The 21,125-nt window shown below is 36.2% G+C and overlaps 2 protein-coding genes across 4 annotated transcripts in view; one reads left to right on the top strand and one right to left on the bottom strand.

Moving 5' to 3' along the window:
• cnih4 (cornichon family member 4) overlaps window positions 1-21,125 on the top strand; it is a 185,448-nt gene that overhangs the window by 123,920 nt on the left and 40,403 nt on the right. The gene's annotated exons all lie outside the window — the stretch shown is intronic.
• Window positions 15,950-21,125, bottom strand: part of fez2a (fasciculation and elongation protein zeta 2a) — a 35,549-nt gene continuing 30,373 nt past the window's right edge. For 2 of the 3 annotated variants that reach the window (XM_055209511.2, XM_055209510.2), the window contains 3 exons: window positions 19,528-19,603; window positions 19,362-19,427; window positions 15,950-16,601 (listed from right to left, as the gene is read on the bottom strand). In XM_055209511.2, the coding sequence (XP_055065486.2) occupies window positions 16,585-16,601; window positions 19,362-19,427; window positions 19,528-19,603 (159 nt within the window). In that variant the 3' untranslated portion in view covers window positions 15,950-16,584. The remainder of the gene's footprint in view (window positions 16,602-19,361; window positions 19,428-19,527; window positions 19,604-21,125) is intronic. The other variant, XM_055209512.2, reaches the window with a different exon arrangement.

Below are 21,125 nucleotides of genomic sequence, written 5' to 3' on the forward strand. Positions count from 1 at the left end.
TCAGGTCATCCTACACGTTTAATTTATACTAGTAGGACAATCTGACAACATTTTGTACAGTCAGGTCATCCTAACTCGTTTAATTTATACTAGTAGGATAACCTGACAGCATTTTGTACCGTCAGGTCATCCTACCCGTTTAATTCATACTAGTAGGACAATCTGACAGCATTTTGTACAGTCAGGTCATCCTACCCGTTTAATTTATACTAGTAGGACAATCTGACAGCATTTTGTACAGTCAGGTCATCCTACCCATTTAATTTATACTAGTTGGACAACCTGACAGCATTTTGTACCGTCAGGTCATCCTACCCGTTTAATTTATACTAGTAGGACAATCTGACAGCATTTTGTACAGTCAGGTCATCCTACCCGTTTAATTTATACTACTAGGATAACCTGACAGCATTTTGTACAGTCAGGTCATCCTACACGTTTAATTTATACTAGTAGGACAATCTGACAGCATTTTGTACAGTCAGGTCATCCTACCCGTTTAATTTATACTAGTAGGACAATATGAAAGCATTTTGCAACTTCAGGTCATCCTACCTGTTTAATTTAAACTAGTAGGACAATCTGAAAGCATTTTACACCTTCAGGTCATCCTTCCTGTTTAAGAGGACAATCGTGGGCAGTGGGCAGATGCCTCGCATCTGCACGGGAAATGAACGACCTCGCCTTCCACGAGTTTCCTGCTGCTTTGCAGGTTGAAGGTAAACCCAAATAGAAAATCCGTTACGGAGACCCGTATACTAGTAGGACAATCTGACAGCATTTTGCACTTTCAAGTCATCCTAACTCTTTAATTTATAACAGTAGGATAACCTGACAGCATTTTGTACAGTCAGGTCATCCTACCCGTTTAATTTATACTAGTAGGACAATCTGACAGCATTTTGTACAGTCAGGTCATCCTACCCGTTTAATTTATACTAGTAGGATAACTTGACAGCATTTTGTAAAGTCAGGTCATCCTACACGTTTAATTTATACTAGTAGGACAATCTGACAGCATTTTGTACAGTCAGGTCATCATAGCCGTTTAATTTATATTAGTAGGATAACCTGACAGCATTTTGTACAGTCGGGTCATCCTACCCGTTTAATTTATACTAGTAGGATAACCTGACAGCATTTTGTACAGTCAGGTCATCCTACCTCTTTAATTTATACTAGTAGGATAACCTGACAGCATTTTGTACAGTCAGGTCATCCTACCTGTTTAATTTATACTAGTAGGACAATCTGACAGCATTTTGTACAGTCAGGTCATCCTACCCGTTTAATTTATACTAGTAGGATAACCTGACAGCATTTTGCACTTTCAAGTCATCCTAACTCTTTAATTTATAACAGTAGGATAACCTGACAGCATTTTGTACAGTCAGGTCATCCTACCCGTTTAATTTATACTAGTAGGACAATCTGACAGCATTTTGTACAGTCAGGTCATCCTACCCGTTTAATTTATACTAGTAGGATAACTTGACAGCATTTTGTAAAGTCAGGTCATCCTACACGTTTAATTTATACTAATACAATCTGACAGCATTTTGTACAGTCAGGTCATCCTACCCGTTTAATTTATATTAGTAGGATAACCTGACAGCATTTTGTACAGTCGGGTCATCCTACCCGTTTAATTTATACTAGTAGGATAACCTGACAGCATTTTGTACAGTCAGGTCATCCTACCTCTTTAATTTATACTAGTAGGATAACCTGACAGCATTTTGTACAGTCAGGTCATCCTACCTGTTTAATTTATACTAGTAGGACAATCTGACAGCATTTTGTACAGTCAGGTCATCCTACCCGTTTAATTTATACTAGTAGGATAACCTGACAGCATTTTGTACAGTCAGGTCATCCTACCTCTTTAATTTATACTAGTAGGATAACCTGACAGCATTTTGTACAGTCAGGTCATCCTACCTGTTTAATTTATACTAGTAGGACAATCTGACAGCATTTTGTACAGTCAGGTCATCCTACCCGTTTAATTTATACTAGTAGGATAACCTGACAGCATTTTGTACAGTCAGGTCATCCTACACGTTTAATTTATATTAGTAGGACAATCTGACAACATTTTGTACAGTCAGGTCATCCTAACTCGTTTAATTTATACTACTAGGATAACCTGACAGCATTTTGTACAGTCAGGTCATCCTACACGTTTAATTTATACTAGTAGGGCAATCTGAAAGCATTTTGCACTTTCAGGTCACCCTACCTGTTTAATTTAAACTAGTAGGACAACCTGAAAGCATTTTGCACCTTCAGGTCATCCTACCTGTTTAATTTAAACTAGTAGGACAATCTGAAAGCCTTTTGCACCTTCAGGTCATCCTACCTGTTTAATTTATACTAGTAGGGCAATCTGAAAGCATTTTGCACTTTCAGGTCACCCTACCTGTTTAATTTAAACTAGTAGGACAACCTGAAAGCATTTTGCACCTTCAGGTCATCCTACCTGTTTAATTTATACTAGTAGAGCAATCTTAAAAGCATTTTGCACTTTCAGGTCACCCTACCTGTTTAATTTAAACTAGTAGGACAACCTGAAAGCATTTTGCACCTTCAGGTCATCCTACCTGTTTAATTTATACTAGTAGAGCAATCTTAAAAGCATTTTGCACTTTCAGGTCACCCTACCTGTTTAATTTAAACTAGTAGGACAATCTGAAAGCATTTTGCACTTTCAGATCATCCTACCTGTTTGATTTAAACTAGTAGGACAACCTGAAAGCATTTTGCACTTTCAGGTCATCCTACCTGTTTAATTTATACTAGTAGGACAATCTGAAAGCATTTTGCACATTCAGGTCATCCTACCTGTTTAATTTATACTAGTAGGACAATCTGAAACCATTTTGCACTTTCAGGTCATCATTCCTGTTTATTTTAAACTAGTAGGACAACGTAGATGGAGTCTTATGTAAACGAACAGCTGATGTTAACGTGACAGCGCATCATTTTCAAAGTAAAATTTATTTTATTCAGGTAAATGGAGGTTTGCAACGGAGGTTTTGCCAAAAATAGTAAACATCTACCTACCAGCTATTATACACGCTATATCGGATTGTTTTAACATGTGTCCCACTGTAAAAAAAAATCCGTAGAAATTACAATGGTATTGCAGCTGGGTTGCCGGTAAATTACCGTAGATTTAAATTTATGTTATTTACTGGCAAGAGTTTGTTCAAAGTTAAATAAATTTTAAATATTAACAAGTCTTTATCTTTACAGAATAAAACTATACAATAACAGCCTCATGCAAAGCATTCTGGGAACCAGAAATCATCATCAACCTTTATCAGTTTTTTGCTTCAGATTTTGTTTCCCAGAATGTTTGGTTGATGCTGTTTTTCTAGTTTTATTCTGTAAAGACAAAGACTTGTAAATGTTTAATGTTCATTTAACTTTGAACAAAATGTTGCCAGTAAATAATAAATAATAAATACTAAATTTAAATCTACGGTAAGTTACCGGCAACCCAGCTGCAAATTTCTACGGAATTTTTTTACAGTGTAGGTAATGTCTATTTTATATTTATGTTTTGAGTATTGTTGGGTTTGAATATTGTTGTAATGTGTTTATGTTTTCTTTAAATTTAGTTAGCTTATTAGCATCCTACCCGTTTAATTTATACTAGTAGGATAACCTGACAGCATTTTGTACAGTCAGGTCATCCTACCCGTTTAATTTATACTAGTAGGATAACCTGACAGCATTTTGTACAGTCGGGTCATCCTACCCGTTTAATTTATACTAGTAGGATAACCTGACAGCATTTTGTACAGTCAGGTAATCCTACCTCTTTAATTTATACTAGTAGGACAATCTGACAACATTTTGTACAGTCAGGTCATCCTAACTCGTTTAATTTATACTAGTAGGATAACCTGACAGCATTTTGTACCGTCAGGTCATCCTACCCGTTTAATTTATACTAGTAGGACAATCTGACAGCATTTTGTACAGTCAGGTCATCCTACACGTTTAATTTATACTAGTAGGACAATCTGACAGCATTTTGTACAGTCAGGTCATCCTACCCGTTTAATTTATACTAGTAGGATAACCTGACAGCATTTTGTACCGTCAGGTCATCCTACCCGTTTAATTTATACAAGTAGGATAACCTGACAGCATTTTGTACAGTCAGGTCATCCTACACGTTTAATTTATACTAGTAGGACAATCTGACAACATTTTGTACAGTCATGTCATCCTAACTCGTTTAATTTATACTAGTAGGATAACCTGACAGCATTTTGTACCGTCAGGTCATCCTACCCGTTTAATTTATACTAGTAGGACAATCTGACAGCATTTTGTACAGTCAGGTCATCCTAACCGTTTAATTTATACTAGTAGGACAATCTGACAGCATTTTGTACAGTCAGGTCATCCTACCCGTTTAATTTATACTAGTAGGATAACCTGACAGCATTTTGTACCGTCAGGTCATCCTACCCGTTTAATTTATACTAGTAGGACAATCTGACAGCATTTTGTACAGTCAGGTCATCCTACCCGTTTAATTTATACTACTAGGATAACCTGACAGCATTTTGTACAATCTGGTCATCCTACACGTTTAATTTATACTAGTAGGACAATCTGACAGCATTTTGCACCTTCAGGTCATCCTACCTGTTTAATTTATACTAGTAGGGCAATCTGAAAGCATTTTGCACTTTCAGGTCACCCTACCTGTTTAATTTAAACTAGTAGGACAACCTGAAAGCATTTTGCACCTTCAGGTCATCCTACCTGTTTAATTTAAACTAGTAGGACAATCTGAAAGCCTTTTGCACCTTCAGGTCATCCTACCTGTTTAATTTATACTAGTAGGGCAATCTGAAAGCATTTTGCACTTTCAGGTCACCCTACCTGTTTAATTTAAACTAGTAGGACAACCTGAAAGCATTTTGCACCTTCAGGTCATCCTACCTGTTTAATTTATATTAGTAGGGCAATCTGAAAGCATTTTGCACTTTCAGGTCACCCTACCTGTTTAATTTAAACTAGTAGGACAACCTGAAAGCATTTTGCACCTTCAGGTCATCCTACCTGTTTAATTTAAACTAGTAGGACAATCTGAAAGCTTTTTGCACCTTCAGGTCATCCTACATTTTAAACCTATACTAGTAGGACAATCTGAAAGCATTTTGCACTTTTGGATCATCCTACCTGTTTAATTTAAACTACTAGGACAACCCGAAAGCATTTTGCACTTTCACGTCATTCTACCTGTTTAATTTAAACTAGTAGGACAACCTGAAAGCATTTCGCACCTTCGGGTCATCCTACCATCCTACTTATTTCGTGGAAAAGTTTTTCTTAATTCAATTATGTTGAAGGAACAAACCATTTTTTTTGAGTGGGTCATCCTACAGTTTAAATCTATACTAGTAGGACAATCTGCTGTATTTCCCAGCATGCTTTGCATGCAACTGCCTTTGGAGAGTAATTTTTTTAATTAAGTGTTATTTTATGCATTTTTTGGTAAAGAGAAAGACTTTATAGTGTTTAATGTTGGTTTATCTTATTGATTTAGAAGAGTTTGGGTTATATTTTTACAAATTGTTTGGTTACCATCGTGCAGAAGAGTCGTGCTTGTGGTTAAGCTGTGGATGTGACGTAGATACTTCTTTAACTGTGTTAATGCCTGTTTGAAGATCAATCTCTTCTGACATGTTCATCCAATGTGTCGTTAGCACACTAATACGTATTATATAGAAACTGACAATTGGTTTAACTAGACTTTTTTGCTTGAATGAACTTGTTTTGTCTTTGACCAGAATTAATTGCGTGGAAAAGTTTTCCTTAACTGAATTAAGCTTATTGAACAAGATATTTTTATGACCAATGAAAATATATTTATTAAGTTGGTGCAACAAAAGATTATTTGTTTAAATTAACTTATTGTATTGTTGATGTATAAGCCAAAACTAATTTCAGGGAAAAGTTTTCCTTAATTCAATTATGTTGAAGGAACAAACCATTTTTTTGAGTGGGTCATCCTACATTTTAAATCTATACTAGTAGGACAATCTGAAAGGATTTTCCACTTTCAGGTCATCATTCCTGTTTAATTTAAACTAGTAGGACAACCTGAAAGCATTTTGCACCTTCAGGTCATCCTAACTGTTTAATTTATACTAGTAGGGCAATCTGAAAGCATTTTGCACTTTCAGGTCACCCTACCTGTTTAATTTAAACTAGTAGGACAACCTGAAAGCCTTTTGCACCTTCAGGTCATCCTACATTTTGAACCTATACTAGTAGGACAATCTGAAAGCATTTTGCACTTTCAGATCATCCTACCTGTTTAATTTAAACCAGTAGGACAATCTGAAAGCATTTTGCACTTTCAGATCATCCTACCTGTTTAATTTAAACTAGTAGGACAACCTGAAAGCATTTTGCACTTTCAAGTCATCCTAACTCTTTAATTTATAATAGTAGGATAACCTGACAGCATTTTGTACAGTCAGGTCATCCTACCCGTTTAATTTATACTAGTAGGACAATCTGACAGCATTTTGTACAGTCAGGTCATCCTACCCGTTTAATTTATACTAGTAGGATAACTTGACAGCATTTTGTACAGTCAGGTCATCCTACACGTTTAATTTATACTAGTAGGACAATCTGACAGCATTTTGTACAGTCAGGTCATCCTACACGTTTAATTTATACTAGTAGGACAATCTGACAGCATTTTGTACAGTCAGGTCATCCTACCCGTTTAATTTATATTAGTAGGACAACCTGACAGCATTTTGTACAGTCGGGTCATCCTACCCGTTTAATTTATATTAGTAGGATAACCTGACAGCATTTTGTACAGTCGGGTCATCCTACCCGTTTAATTTATACTAGTAGGATAACCTGACAGCATTTTGTACAGTCAGGTCATACTACCCGTTTAATTTATACTAGTAGGATAACCTGACAGCATTTTGTACAGTCAGGTCATCCTACCTGTTTAATTTATATTAGTAGGACAATCTGACAGCATTTTGTACAGTCAGGTAATACTACCCGTTTAATTTATACTAGTAGGATAACCTGACAGCATTTTGTACAGTCAGGTAATGCTGTCAGGTTATCCTACTAGTATAAATTAAACGGGTAGTATGACCGACTGTACAAAATGCTGTCAGGTTATCCTACCCGTTTAATTTATACTAGTAGGATAACCTGACAGCATTTTGTACAGTCAGGTCATCCTACCTCTTTAATTTATACTAGTAGGATAACCTGACAGCATTTTGTACAGTCAGGTCATCCTACCCGTTTAATTTATACTACTAGGATAACCTGACAGCATTTTGTACAATCAGGTCATCTTACCTGTTTCATTTAAACTAGTAGGACAATCTGAAAGCATTTTGCACTTTCAGGTCACCCTACCTGTTTAATTTAAACTAGTAGGACAACCTGAAAGCATTTTGCACCTTCAGGTCATCCTACCTGTTTAATTTAAACTAGTAGGACAATCTGAAAGCCTTTTGCACCTTCAGGTCATCCTACCTGTTTAATTTATACTAGTAGGGCAATCTGAAAGCATTTTGCACTTTCAGGTCACCCTACCTGTTTAATTTAAACTAGTAGGACAACTTGAAAGCATTTTGCACCTTCAGGTCATACGGACTACCGGCACATCTGGGAACTTGACTGTAAATTTCGTCACCGCCCCTTTTCGGGGGATAAAAAAGCAGCGCTTCCATTGGCTTCCATTCAAAATAGCGGAACAAAGCAACGTTTATACACAGCCGGCAGGCGTAAATAACTTATGAAATCACTCAGATTAAACATGTCGAGTATTTATCTGTCCATCCTGCCTGCCATAAAGCGCGAAAGATACATTAACACATTTAATTTGGTCAATATAAAAACATGTCCCTTTCATTGTCACAGCGTCAAATTTGTGTAACAACGCCATCCAGTGATTGCTGGAAATATCGCTAAGCCAGTTAGTTGTATGGCTGGACGGAAAAGTGCACTCATTACTCTAAATATAAAGACATAATAAATAAATACGAAGTAACTTTCAAATACGAAGTAAAATCATTCACTTGCTTCCCTGTTGACTTGATGAGGTACGTGTTTAATGTCCGGGTAAGACACCTCTGGCCAATAGGGAGCGTTGTTACACAAATTTGATGCTGGGAGAATGAGGGAGACATGTTTTTGTATTGACCAAATTAAATATGTTAATGTATCTTTCGCGCTCTATGGCAGGCAGGGTGGACAGATAATTACTCAACGTGTTTAATCTGAGTGATTTCATAAGTTATTTACGCCTGCCGGCTGTGTACGAAGGTTGCTTTGTTCCGCTATTTTGAATGTAAGTCAATGGAACGTCTAGTGCGATTTCCCCCAAAAGTGGGCGTGAACCTGTTCAGAGACATTCTATGACGTTGCGCCGGTTGTGCGTATCCTACCTGTTTAATTTATACTAGTAGGGCAATCTGAAAGCTTTTTGCACCTTCAGGTCATCCTACATTTTAAACCTATACTAGTAGGACAATCTGAAAGCATTTTGCACTTTTGGATCATCCTACCTGTTTAATTTAAACTAGTAGGACAACCCAAAAGCATTTTGCAATTTCACGTCATCCTACCTGTTTAATTTAAACTAGTAGGACAACCTGAAAGCATTTTGCACCTTCGGGTCATCCTACCATCCTACTTATTTCGTGGAAAAGTTTTTCTTAATTCAATTATGTTGAAGGAACAAACCATTTTTTTGTGGGTCATCCTACAGTTTAAATCTATACTAGTAGGACAATCTGCTGTATTTCCCAGCATGCTTTGCATGCAACTGCTTTTGGAGAGTAATTTTTTAAATTAAGTGTTATTTTATGCATTTTTTGGTAAAGAGAAAGACTTTATAGTGTTTAATGTTGGTTTATCTTATTGATTTAGAAGAGTTTGGGTTATATTTTTACAAATTGTTTGGTTACCATCGTGCAGAAGAGTGGTGCTTGTGGTTAAGCTGTGGATGTGACGTAGATACTTCTTTAACTGTGTTAATGCCTGTTTGAAGATCAATCTCTTCTGACATGTTCATCCAATGTGTCGTTAGCACACTAACGTGTGCTTATGCTAATTAGTATTATATAGAAACTGACAATTGGTTTAACTAGACTTTTTTGCTTGAATGAACTTGTTTTGTCTTTGACCAGAACTAATTGCGTGGAAAAGTTTTCCTTAACTGAATTAAGCTTATTGAACAAGATATTTTTATGACCAATGAAAATATATTTATTAAGTTGGTGCAACAAAAGATTATTTGTTTAAATTAACTTATTGTATTGTTGATGTACAAGCCAAAACTAATTTCAGGGAAAAGTTTTCCTTAATTCAATTATGTTGAAGGAACAAACCATTTTTTTGAGTGGGTCATCCTACATTTTAAATCTATACTAGTAGGACAATCTGAAAGGATTTTCCACTTTCAGGTCATCCTACCTGTTTTATTTAAACTAGTAGGACAACCTGAAAGCATTTTGCACCTTCAGGTCATCCTACCTGTTTAATTTATACTAGTAGGGCAATCTGAAAGCATTTTGCACTTTCAGGTCACCCTACCTGTTTAATTTAAACTAGTAGGACAACCTGAAAGCATTTTGCACCTTCAGGTCATCCTACCTGTTTAATTTAAACTAGTAGGACAATCTGAAAGCATTTTGCACTTTCAGATCATCCTACCTGTTTAATTTAAACCAGTAGGACAATCTGAAAGCATTTTGCACTTTCAGATCATCCTACCTGTTTAATTTAAACTAGTAGGACAACCTGAAAGCATTTTGCACTTTCAGGTCATCCTACCTGTTTAATTTATACTAGTAGGACAATCTGAAAGCATTTTGCACATTCAGGTCATCCTACCTGTTTAATTTATACTAGTAGGACAATCTGAAAGCATTTTGCACTTTTAGGTCATCATTCCTGTTTATTTTAAACTAGTAGGATAACCTGACAGCATTTTGTACAGTCAGGTCATCCTACCCGTTTAATTTATACTAGTATGACAATCTGACAGCATTTTGTACAGTCAGGTAATCCTACCCGTTTAATTTATACTAGTAGGACAATCTGACAGCATTTTGTACAGTCAGGTCATCCTACCCGTTTAATTTATACTACTAGGATAACCTGACAGAATTTTGTACAGTCAGGTCACCCTACACGTTTAATTTATACTAGTAGGACAATCTGACAGCATTTTGCACCTTCAGGTCATCCTACCTGTTTATTTTAAACTAGTAGGACAACCTGAAAGCATTTTGCACCTTCAGGTCATCCTACCTGTTTAATTTAAACTAGTAGGACAATCTGAAAGCCTTTTGCACCTTCAGGTCATCCTACCTGTTTAATTTATACTAGTAGGGCAATCTGAGAGCATTTTGCACTTTCAGGTCACCCTACCTGTTTAATTTAAACTAGTAGGACAACCTGAAAGCATTTTGCACCTTCAGGTCATCCTACCCGTTTAATTTTAACTAGTAGGACAATCTGAAAGCCTTTTGCACCTTCAGGTCATCCTACCTGTTTAATTTAAACTAGTAGGACAACGTAGATGGAGTCTTATGTAAACGAACAGCTGATGTTAACGTGACAGCGCATAATTTTCAAAGTAAAATTTATTTTATTCAGGTAAATGGAGGTTTGCAACAGAGGTTTTGCCAAAAATAGTAAACATCTACCTAACAGCTATTATACACGCTATATCGGATTGTTTTAACATGTATCCTTATATAGATAAAGTCTATTTTATATTTATGTTTTGAGTATTGTTGGGTTTGAATATTGTTGCAATGTGTTTATGTTTTCTTTAAATTTAGTTAGCTTATTAGCATCCTACCTGTTTAATTAATAATAGTAGTACAATAGTCGGTGTATGAATGTGTGAGTGAAAGGGTGAATGTGAGGAAAAATTGTAAAGCGCTTTGTATAGCCATTGGTCTATGAAAGCGCTATATAAATGCAGTCCATTTACCATTAACCTGACAGCATTTTGTACAGTCAGGTCATCCTACCTCTTTAATTTATACTAGTAGGACAATCTGACAGCATTTTGTACAGTCAGGTCATCCTACCCGTTTTATTTATACTAGTAGGATAACCTGACAGCATTTTGTACAGTCAGGTCATCCTACATGTTTAATTTATACAAGTAGGACAATCTGACAGCATTTAGTACAGTCAGGTCATCCTACCTCTTTAATTTATACTAGTAGGATAACCTGACAGCATTTTGTCCAGTCAGGTCATCCTACCCGTTTAATTTATACTAGTAGGACAATCTGACAGCATTTTGTACAGTCAGGTCATCCTACATGTTTAATTTATACAAGTAGGACAATCTGACAGCATTTAGTACAGTCAGGTCATCCTACCTCTTTCATTTATACTAGTAGGATAACCTGACAGCATTTTGTCCAGTCAGGTCATCCTACCCGTTTAATTTATACTAGTAGGACAATCTGACAGCATTTTGTACAGTCAGGTCATCCTACCCGTTTCATTTATACTAGTAGGACAATCTGACAGCATTTTGTACAGTTAGGTCATCCTACCCGTTTAATTTATACTAGTAGGATAACCTGACAGCATTTTGTACAGTCAGGTCATCCTACATGTTTAATTTATACAAGTAGGACAATCTGACAGCATTTAGTACAGTCAGGTCATCCTACCTCTTTAATTTATACTAGTAGGATAACCTGACAGCATTTTGTCCAGTCAGGTCATCCTACCCGTTTAATTTATACTAGTAGGACAATCTGACAGCATTTTGTACAGTCAGGTCATCCTACCTCTTTTATTTATACTAGTAGAATAACCTGACAGCATTTTGTACAGTCAGGTCATCCTACCTCTTTTATTTATACTAGTAGAATAACCTGACAGCATTTTGTACAGTCAGGTCATCCTACCTCTTTAATTTACTAGTAGGACAACCTGACAGCATTTTCTACAGTCAGGTCATCCTACCCGTTTAATTTATACTAGTAGGAATTAAAGAGGTCATCCTACCTCTTTAATTTATACTAGTAGGACAACCTGACAGCATTTTGTACAGTCAGGTCATCCTACCCGTTTAATTTAAACTAGTTGGACAATCTGACAGCATTTTGTACAGTCAGGTCATCCTACCTCTTTAATTTATACTAATAGGACAATCTGAAAGCATTTTTGCACCTTCAGGTCATCCTACCTGTTTAATTTAAACTAGTAGGACAACCCGAAAGCCTTTTGCACTTTCACGTCATCCTACCTGTTTAATTTAAACTAGTAGGACAACCCGAAAGCATTTTGCACCTTTACATCATCCTACCTGTTTAATTTATACTAGTAGGACAATCTGAAAACATTTTGCACTTTCAGATCATCCTACCTGTTTAATTTAAACTAGTAGGACAACCTGAAAGCATTTTGCACCTTCAGGTCATCCTACCTGTTTAATTTATACTAGCAGGACAACCTGACAGCATTGTGCACCTTCAGGTCATCCTACCTGGTTAGTTTAAACTAGTAGGACAACCCAAAAGCATTTTGCACTTTTACGTCATTCTACCTGTTTAATTTAAACTAGTAGGACAACCCGAAAGCATTTTGCACCTTCAAGTCATCCTACCTGTTTAATTTAAACTAGTAAGGCAACCCGAAAGCATTTTGAACCTTCAGGTAATCCTACTTGTTTAATTTTAACTATAAGGACAACCTGAAAGCATTTTGCACTTTCAGGTCATCCTACCTGTTTAACTTAAACTAGTAGGACAACCTGAAAGCATTTTGCACCTTCAGGTAATCCTACTTGTTTAATTTAAACTAGTAGGACAACCTGAAAGCATTTTGCACCTTCAGGTCATCCTACCTGTTTAATTTAAACTAGTAGGACAACCTGAAAGCATTTTGCACCTTCAGGTCATCCTACCTGTTTAATTTATACTAGCAGGACAACCTGACAGCATTGTGCACCTTCAGGTCATCCTACCTGGTTAGTTTAAACTAGTAGGACAACCCAAAAGCATTTTGCACTTTTACGTCATTCTACCTGTTTAATTTAAACTAGTAGGACAACCCGAAAGCATTTTGCACCTTCAAGTCATCCTACCTGTTTAATTTAAACTAGTAAGGCAACCCGAAAGCATTTTGAACCTTCAGGTAATCCTACTTGTTTAATTTTAACTATAAGGACAACCTGAAAGCATTTTGCACTTTCAGGTCATCCTACCTGTTTAACTTAAACTAGTAGGACAACCTGAAAGCATTTTGCACCTTCAGGTAATCCTACTTGTTTAATTTAAACTAGTAGGACAACCTGAAAGCATTTTGCACCTTCAGGTCATCCTACCTGTTTAATTTAAACTAGTAGGACAACCTGAAAGCATTTTGCACCTTCAGGTCATCCTACCTGTTTAATTTATACTAGCAGGACAACCTGACAGCATTGTGCACCTTCAGGTCATCCTACCTGGTTAGTTTAAACTAGTAGGACAACCCAAAAGCATTTTGCACTTTTACGTCATTCTACCTGTTTAATTTAAACTAGTAGGACAACCCGAAAGCATTTTGCACCTTCAAGTCATCCTACCTGTTTAATTTAAACTAGTAAGGCAACCCGAAAGCATTTTGAACCTTCAGGTAATCCTACTTGTTTAATTTTAACTATAAGGACAACCTGAAAGCATTTTGCACTTTCAGGTCATCCTACCTGTTTAACTTAAACTAGTAGGACAACCTGAAAGCATTTAGCACCTTCAGGTCATCCTACCTGTTTAATTTAAACTAGTAGGACAACCTGAAAGCATTTTGCACCTTCGGGTCATCCTACCATCCTACTATTTTTGTGGAAAAGTTTTCCTTAATTCAATTGTGTTGAAGGAACAAACCATTTTTTTGAGTGTATATTTCACGGATTATACGCATTTGTGGACAAAAATGGTCATTGGATAATCTGAAACAGACTGGATTCGACTTGTGATCCCCACAAAGGTAAAAAGAGTCATGTTTATTTTTGCATGTTGTTATTTGGTCATAAAATACTACATATCATGCTAGAACATCTCAAAACGGCTTTACAGGGGGTATGGCTTAGCTAAATGAGATGTAAATGAGCCCTATTGTCTCCCCAAGTTGGAAAGAAGAGTCCCTTTCATCTCGATTATCTTGGTTTGAGTATTTCTGAGTTCCTATATTCAAACTCATAGACATATTTAACTTGTGGAAAAGCATGCGTAATAAGGGCACTTTAACTGCGGGACATAATGGTCATCTAAATCTTCTGCGTCAACGCAAATAAATGCAAGAATCGAATTTTGCTTTTTTGTAAAAGTGAAAAAAATGTTGTAGACTGATTATTTGATTTCCAATTATAAAAAAACTAAAGGAAAATCTTTGTATTTTACCTATACATTTAGCAGGCGCTTACAAAGCAACTTACAAAGACTTTGTACCTGTGGATATGGTGAGATCAGAACCTTTTTTTGAGTAAAGCTTTTCACGGCGCTGCATTTAGTTTATTTTCACCAGTTTCAAAACCAATAGAAGAGAAAAGCACACTTTTTGGTTTTCATTTATTTGTTAAAAAAAGAAAATTAATGAACAGAAAAGTACACAGACCTCCCTTCTATAGTATGCTCTATTGATCAAATACATTTTTGAGATAGAAAAGCAGAAATAAACACAAAATGGTGTTAAAAAAATACATTTTACTTTTTTGTTTAGAAAAGGTTAAATAAATAAAAGCAAGAACCATCCGTGCCATAGTTCAAACATTTCATACAGTCAAAAGTTAGAAATATTACCAATAAATGGTCAAAAAAGACAAAACAAACATTGTAAATGACATAAATCAAACCTATAAACCTATTAATTAACATCATTGATAGTTGTCCAACTCATTACTCTCAAAATATGGGAAATTAATTACCAGGCACACAAGCAGAAATTGCTTTAAAACATTCAGTCACCGGTACCATAATGTAAATCCTTCAGCATTTAGATTTGTTTAATAAGACAAAAATGTGCCTCAAGGTATGACCTTTTATACACAAACACTTGCATGATATTTAAGAAGGCACCCTTCTTGCGTAACACAACATTTTTCTTCAGGAATCTCAGTTGTATGTGCAGTGATATGTAAAAACCCAGCTAAAGTCATTTTTTTGTGATTTACAAAAAAATCATCCTACATAATGTAAAGCACATTGTGTGAACACATAAACTTAAAATTTTTAATATTGACAGAGTAAAATCATGTCAATGGTTGAAAACAAATAAGTAAAATCAAACTTTGATGCTTCTAATCTCATTAGGCAGGATCACATTTTTACAGTGACCAAAAAGAGCAATACACCTAAAGGGGGTCGCACAGCAGACGAGAAGTGCCGCACTGCGAATCTAAAAACAAAACACATTATTTTCCCCCTTAAGGGTTCTGTAGGTTCAACCATATCAAGTGTGCATGAGTTTGCAATAAAATAGTTGGATAAAGATTGTCAAATTTCTCCTTTTGTAATCTATGGAAGATAGTCAGATGGATTTGAAACAATGTAAATATTCACAAAAATCATACATTTTGAGTGAACTGTTTTTCATAGAAATTAATTCATTTTAATAATCTTATCTACTTAAACCTAGAAAGAAAATAAATGAAATTTTACAAGTACACTCTTAGAATGGATGCGTTAAAAACAAGATCAGTGTTAGTTTAGGGACAACACACTAAATGTGTTGTCCCTGAATCCACACATCTTTGTGTTATTATTGAAACACCACATTTTGTGTTACTTTTAACACAATTTGTTTTATTTTCAACACAATATGGGACAAAAAATGTGTAAAAAAAAAATGAACACATCCTTTCTTAAAGTGTAGATTTCTCTGTTGGGAATGAGTAAACACGTAGTGGAATGAGGCATCAGTTTTTTATGTCAACAACATTAAAGAGACATCAGTAAGTGCACTCATGTTACAGAAACAAGAAAACAACCCATAGGGTTAAAACTGCAATAGCCCTTGGTCATATAAAAGAATAAAAAGAGAATGTTTCAGATCATACTGATGCTTGAACCCATGTCTCTTTCTAACAGGAATCACGCTGCTAGTGATGTGTGTGATTTTTAGTTAAATAAGTTATTTGTTTACTATGCAGCGACTGAACTAGGTTGTTCCCTGAAATGTGTCAAGACTGTGGTGTGATCTAAACATTGCTCGCATTTCCCACCAGCCTGCTCAAAAACAGTCAGTTTTTTGGAATTTTGTTTGGTTACTCTAATGTAGCAAAAACAAAACTTAACCTTTTATTTTTTTTCCCATTTCACACAGACAGCAAACCATTATGCGATTGAACAGAATACTGCCATGTGTGGTAAACATGCAGAATGCCGGGGTCACACACATAAATGCAAGTCTTGTTGTGTAAATAAAACACATCATGTATTGTTTAGCAGTGGGAATATAAAATCTGGAGTTTCACAGTGAATTCAATCCCTCTAGGAACTCTTGTTTTGCAATAAGACGACAGAAGTGCCTCTTCTCACTCTAGGTGGGGCAAAGTACTGCGGAATAAAAGTAAAAGTAATATTATTTATAACACCTGAAATACAAATGTTTTATAGTACATACACTTATTAGTTATTCATTAGGATCACATGAAGTCACATTACTTAACCACAGCCATTTTTGTGTCCGATTCACCTTCCAATATGACAATGATCCTAAGCACACAGCCAAGACAACACGGGAATGACATGTGAATTGACCCTATCATACACCCGGTGCAGGCAGTGCAATGCACGGCGCAAGTGTTTTTTGCTACTTTTAGCCCGACACAGTTATCATTTTCACGTCAGTGTCACGTTGTTTAAATAGCAAATGCATTTGCGCCCATTTGTGCGCCCATGGGTGTCCTGGCATAAAATCAGGTGTGTTCAGGCCCAATGTTGGTGCATTGCTATTTTGAGGCAACAGAAATAAACTTTGCCATTGACCAACTAAAACCTGGACTAAAGTCAATGGTGTAATATTGTTTTTGTCATTTAAAGAGCGCATTAGAAATATGCGCCTATAATCAAGACGAGAATGCGCATTTGCTTATCACACACATGGATGTGCAGTAGAACACAAACGTTTTTAAATATAAAAAATGTAAGAATTAAAATGTTATAGATTATTGTTGAGTCTCTTGGACGTAAATGATGACAGTTTACAGCACTTTAGAAGGCGTGAAGCTGATATCAGCTGACAGAAGAGCTGCTTCACCTTTAGTCTGGTATTATTTTTTTGCTTTTAAAAAGTTGCATTTATTTAGAAATGTTTTTTATGCTACCCAACGGATTTATTGTATATGATGACATTGTACCTCTGGATATGGTGAGATGAGAACCATTTTTAAGTAATATTTTTCAAAACACTCATGGTGCTGTCCCAGTGCTGAAATGGTTTGTAAATTCTTTATCTCCTGTTTGTTACCAATATAAAGTACTTTTACTTATGCAAACCTTTTTTTTTTTTTTGCATATTTGTAAATCATTCGTATAAAAACGTTTTGAGATCACAGTGATCATGCATCATACTTTATCAGCAATTAAAACCCTGATTTAACTTAATTAAAGAGAACCAAAGCTTTAATAACAAAAGTATCCATTTAAAAACACAACAGAATTTTGACATCAATATTAAACTTGTGGTTTTCTTCCTCTGCTTACAGTTTTTCGCTTACAAGCTCTGCCATGTAAATAGGGCGCATTCGCGAGTGAAACTGGCTTTTAACTCTTTACCCGCCAGCGTTTTTTAAAAAAGTTGCCAGCCAGCGCCAGCATTTTTCATGATTTTCACAAAAGTTTAATGCCTTTCAGAAAATGTTCTTCTTTAAATATATAAACAAACAATATATCAGATGAAAGAACAGACCCTTTCAAACAAAAAAAATCGTTTCGTCTTACCTTCATTAGTTCCCTCGTAATCACCTCTCAAACATGGGTAGGTTTCTTCAAAAACACCCAATTTTGAGCAAAAAGCTGAGATAATTCCATTTTTGTGAAGGACTTTTGATAGAGATCAGATGCAGAGCGATCTTCAAAACATACACGGAGTTCTTTCTCTTTCACGTGAGGCGCTACTTCCGGGTTGTATAAGTTGCGGAATTGCGGAAAGACGGAAAATCTCGTCATTGGCGGGAAAGCGTTTTCTCTTAATTGACGAGATATCTCGTCAATGGCGGCGAAAGAGTAAAAGGTGATGGGAGATGAGACTCTCATTGGTTTATTGCACATTACGCCCAAAACACACCCATTACTCATTACGAGAATAGGAACAACCCTTTTAGACTGTGCACCAGACGCATATATACAAGTTTTCCTGTCGTTAAACTAGCAAAAGTGGATTCGGACACGCCTTAAGTGCACTTGTGCTGTGCGCTTTAGACCATGTGCGTAGATCGTTAAAATCGGGCCCCTAGTGTTGACTGACTTGAACCCTATTGAACATCTCAGGAGAGACCTGAAAATGTCTGTCAACCAACAGTCCCCATCCAACCTGACTGAGGTTAAGAGGAATGGCAAAGAAGAATGGCAAAAAATTCCCTAATTCAGGAGTGCAAAGCATGTTGTGTCATACCCAAAAAGACTTGAAGCTTTAATTGCTGCCAAAGGTCCTTCAAGTAAGTAATGATTAAAAGGTCTGAATACTTATCTAAAAGTGATGTTTCAGTTTTTCACTTTTAAATAAATTTACAGGTGACTTATTTTTCGAGAGTGCACAATGTGAAGCTCGTCACAACATAAATTTAGCTCATTGTGTGTGGCGTGTCATGTAAACTTATGTGCATTATAAGTGTCTGTTGTAGACGCTTTAAAGAGGTTTATGATAAAGAGATGCTCATGTTTACCAAATACTCGCTTAATCTCATGTGTAATCAGAGTTTAGTGTCAAGTGAGTGTCTTGCGAGTATTTCGTGAACGTGAGCGTCTCTTTTATCATAAACCCTTTCGATGCTAGTAACACAGGGGATTTGTTACATTATGTTACTGCTAGTTTCCTCACTCAGTAGTGAAATACTATGTGTTACTATGGTAACAAAAGGTTGAGGTCTGATAAAAGGCAGAGGTCTTCACGGTTCCACTTAAATCCGAAAACCCAAGGTCCAACCCGAGACCCGATCGGGTTCGTGTCTAAAATTTCACGTGTGCCTCGGACACGGGTCGGGTATAATATTAGCGGCATCGGGTCTCGGGTAATTTTTATATTAAGGTGAAAATTTGATATCAGAATTTACATTTTGGGTGAACTGTTCCTTTAAGATCATTTTCAGTTGTTACCTTTGAGTATGTAGTCTGTGAGGAGACTTGGAACTTTGTCACTGTTGTCTCTCATGGCTTCTAAAACTGCATTAAAGCAAATATTAACAATAAAATGTTAAGATTAAGTGAAGAAACACTGTAGAGAGAACATTATGGTATTAATTTGAAATGCACTTCCTCATACTTTTGGTAAAAATCTGAAGGTCTTGGACTGAAGGAGGCCCATCCTTTTTCTTGTATGGGATGACTGTTGTTACATACTGAACAAAAGATGAGATTGTAGGGGTTAGACAAACACAGCTGATCATGACATTTTTAGCTACCTACAAGTTTCTAACAAAAGAATAGATAACTACATTGTCGGTAATTTTGGTTACCAAAAAAATTGTGTGATATGATTTTGTTTGGTTTTCTGTGCTAAGGTTTGGTCTCCCAATGCTTGGCTGTTTGGGCGTTTTTGAATATTATAGTATGTAACACAGTGCCGTAGTTCACAAAGAAGCTAGGCAAAATCGCATAGATTATTGGAATCGATATTCCTCGATTTTGCCTAGCTTCTCTGTGAACTACGGCTCTGTGTAGTAAATGCCGCTCTATCTAAAAGCAGCTGATGGCGATTTATTTATAATCATGGAACCGGCTTTACTGATGAAACACACATGAGAATCGCAGGGGATTTTTTGCACAGCCCTACCTGTCCCTCATACAAACGCACATGTTTTCATGTCTGTTATTAGGTTTGTTCGAGTTCATGCACTGCTGTAAGAACCAACAGGTGGATGACCTTAATGTTCTGTGAGAGCAATTCCCGAAATCGTATGGAGAAGTCTGATTTCGAGTCGCTCTCGCGATATTGTGATGTCGTCCTCCTGTCGGTACTGTGGTTCCGCATGAACTCGAACAAGTCTACTACATTATAGGTGACATGATAACGTCAACATGGCGGATGCTGTCCATACTAACGCAAACCTACGTACTGTCTTAGCGCTCGTTAAGTATGTACTCAGTGAAATTTAGTACCTACTCAGTAAGTATGCGATTTCGGTTTCAGCCAGCATCTCAAGGTTGGAGGATGGCAAATATCGCACAAAGTTACAAAAAATGTTGTCACATGCATGCTGACTACTAGGGATGCAACGATAGGATTTTTTGGGCCGATACCAATACCGATTTAAACAGACAACTTCTGGCCGATACCGATATTAAACACTTGTATACAATACTATACAGTTGGTCTATTAGCTAGTTTATTTCTGCATCAAATAATTTTTACTGAACATGGATTGGATCTAATTAACATTCAACTGACCAGCATAATAAGAGAGGCACAAATTAAGCTAAAACAAATATAATAAGACAGCATGACAACCTTCAAAGGTGTTTTTTGCTATTCAGCATTTATTTTATTAACAACATGAACTCATTTTTTACATATAATGGATTTCTTTTAGCAGTTAATTAATAAACAATAGGTATCTGCATTTCTCGTGCTATTGCCGATATGACGATGGCTTTAAATTCATCAAAAATTGGCCGATAAATATTCGCATCCAATACATCGGTGCATCACTACTGACTACCTACCCCCGCGTACACAAACCCGCACATTTGGACGTGTGTGATAAGTGTGCGTGGTGGTATGCAGTGCATTTTTGTAACTTTGCGTGTTACATTTAGTTTTACTTACAATGAGGTAACAATAGACCCAATTAGAACAAAACAAGAACATCAATACATAAGTGCACTAAAACTCATCAAGTCTAACAGTATACACTGCCAAAT

This window comes from Misgurnus anguillicaudatus, chromosome 10, assembly GCF_027580225.2.
Source record: "Misgurnus anguillicaudatus chromosome 10, ASM2758022v2, whole genome shotgun sequence".
Taxonomy (NCBI): domain Eukaryota; kingdom Metazoa; phylum Chordata; class Actinopteri; order Cypriniformes; family Cobitidae; genus Misgurnus; species Misgurnus anguillicaudatus.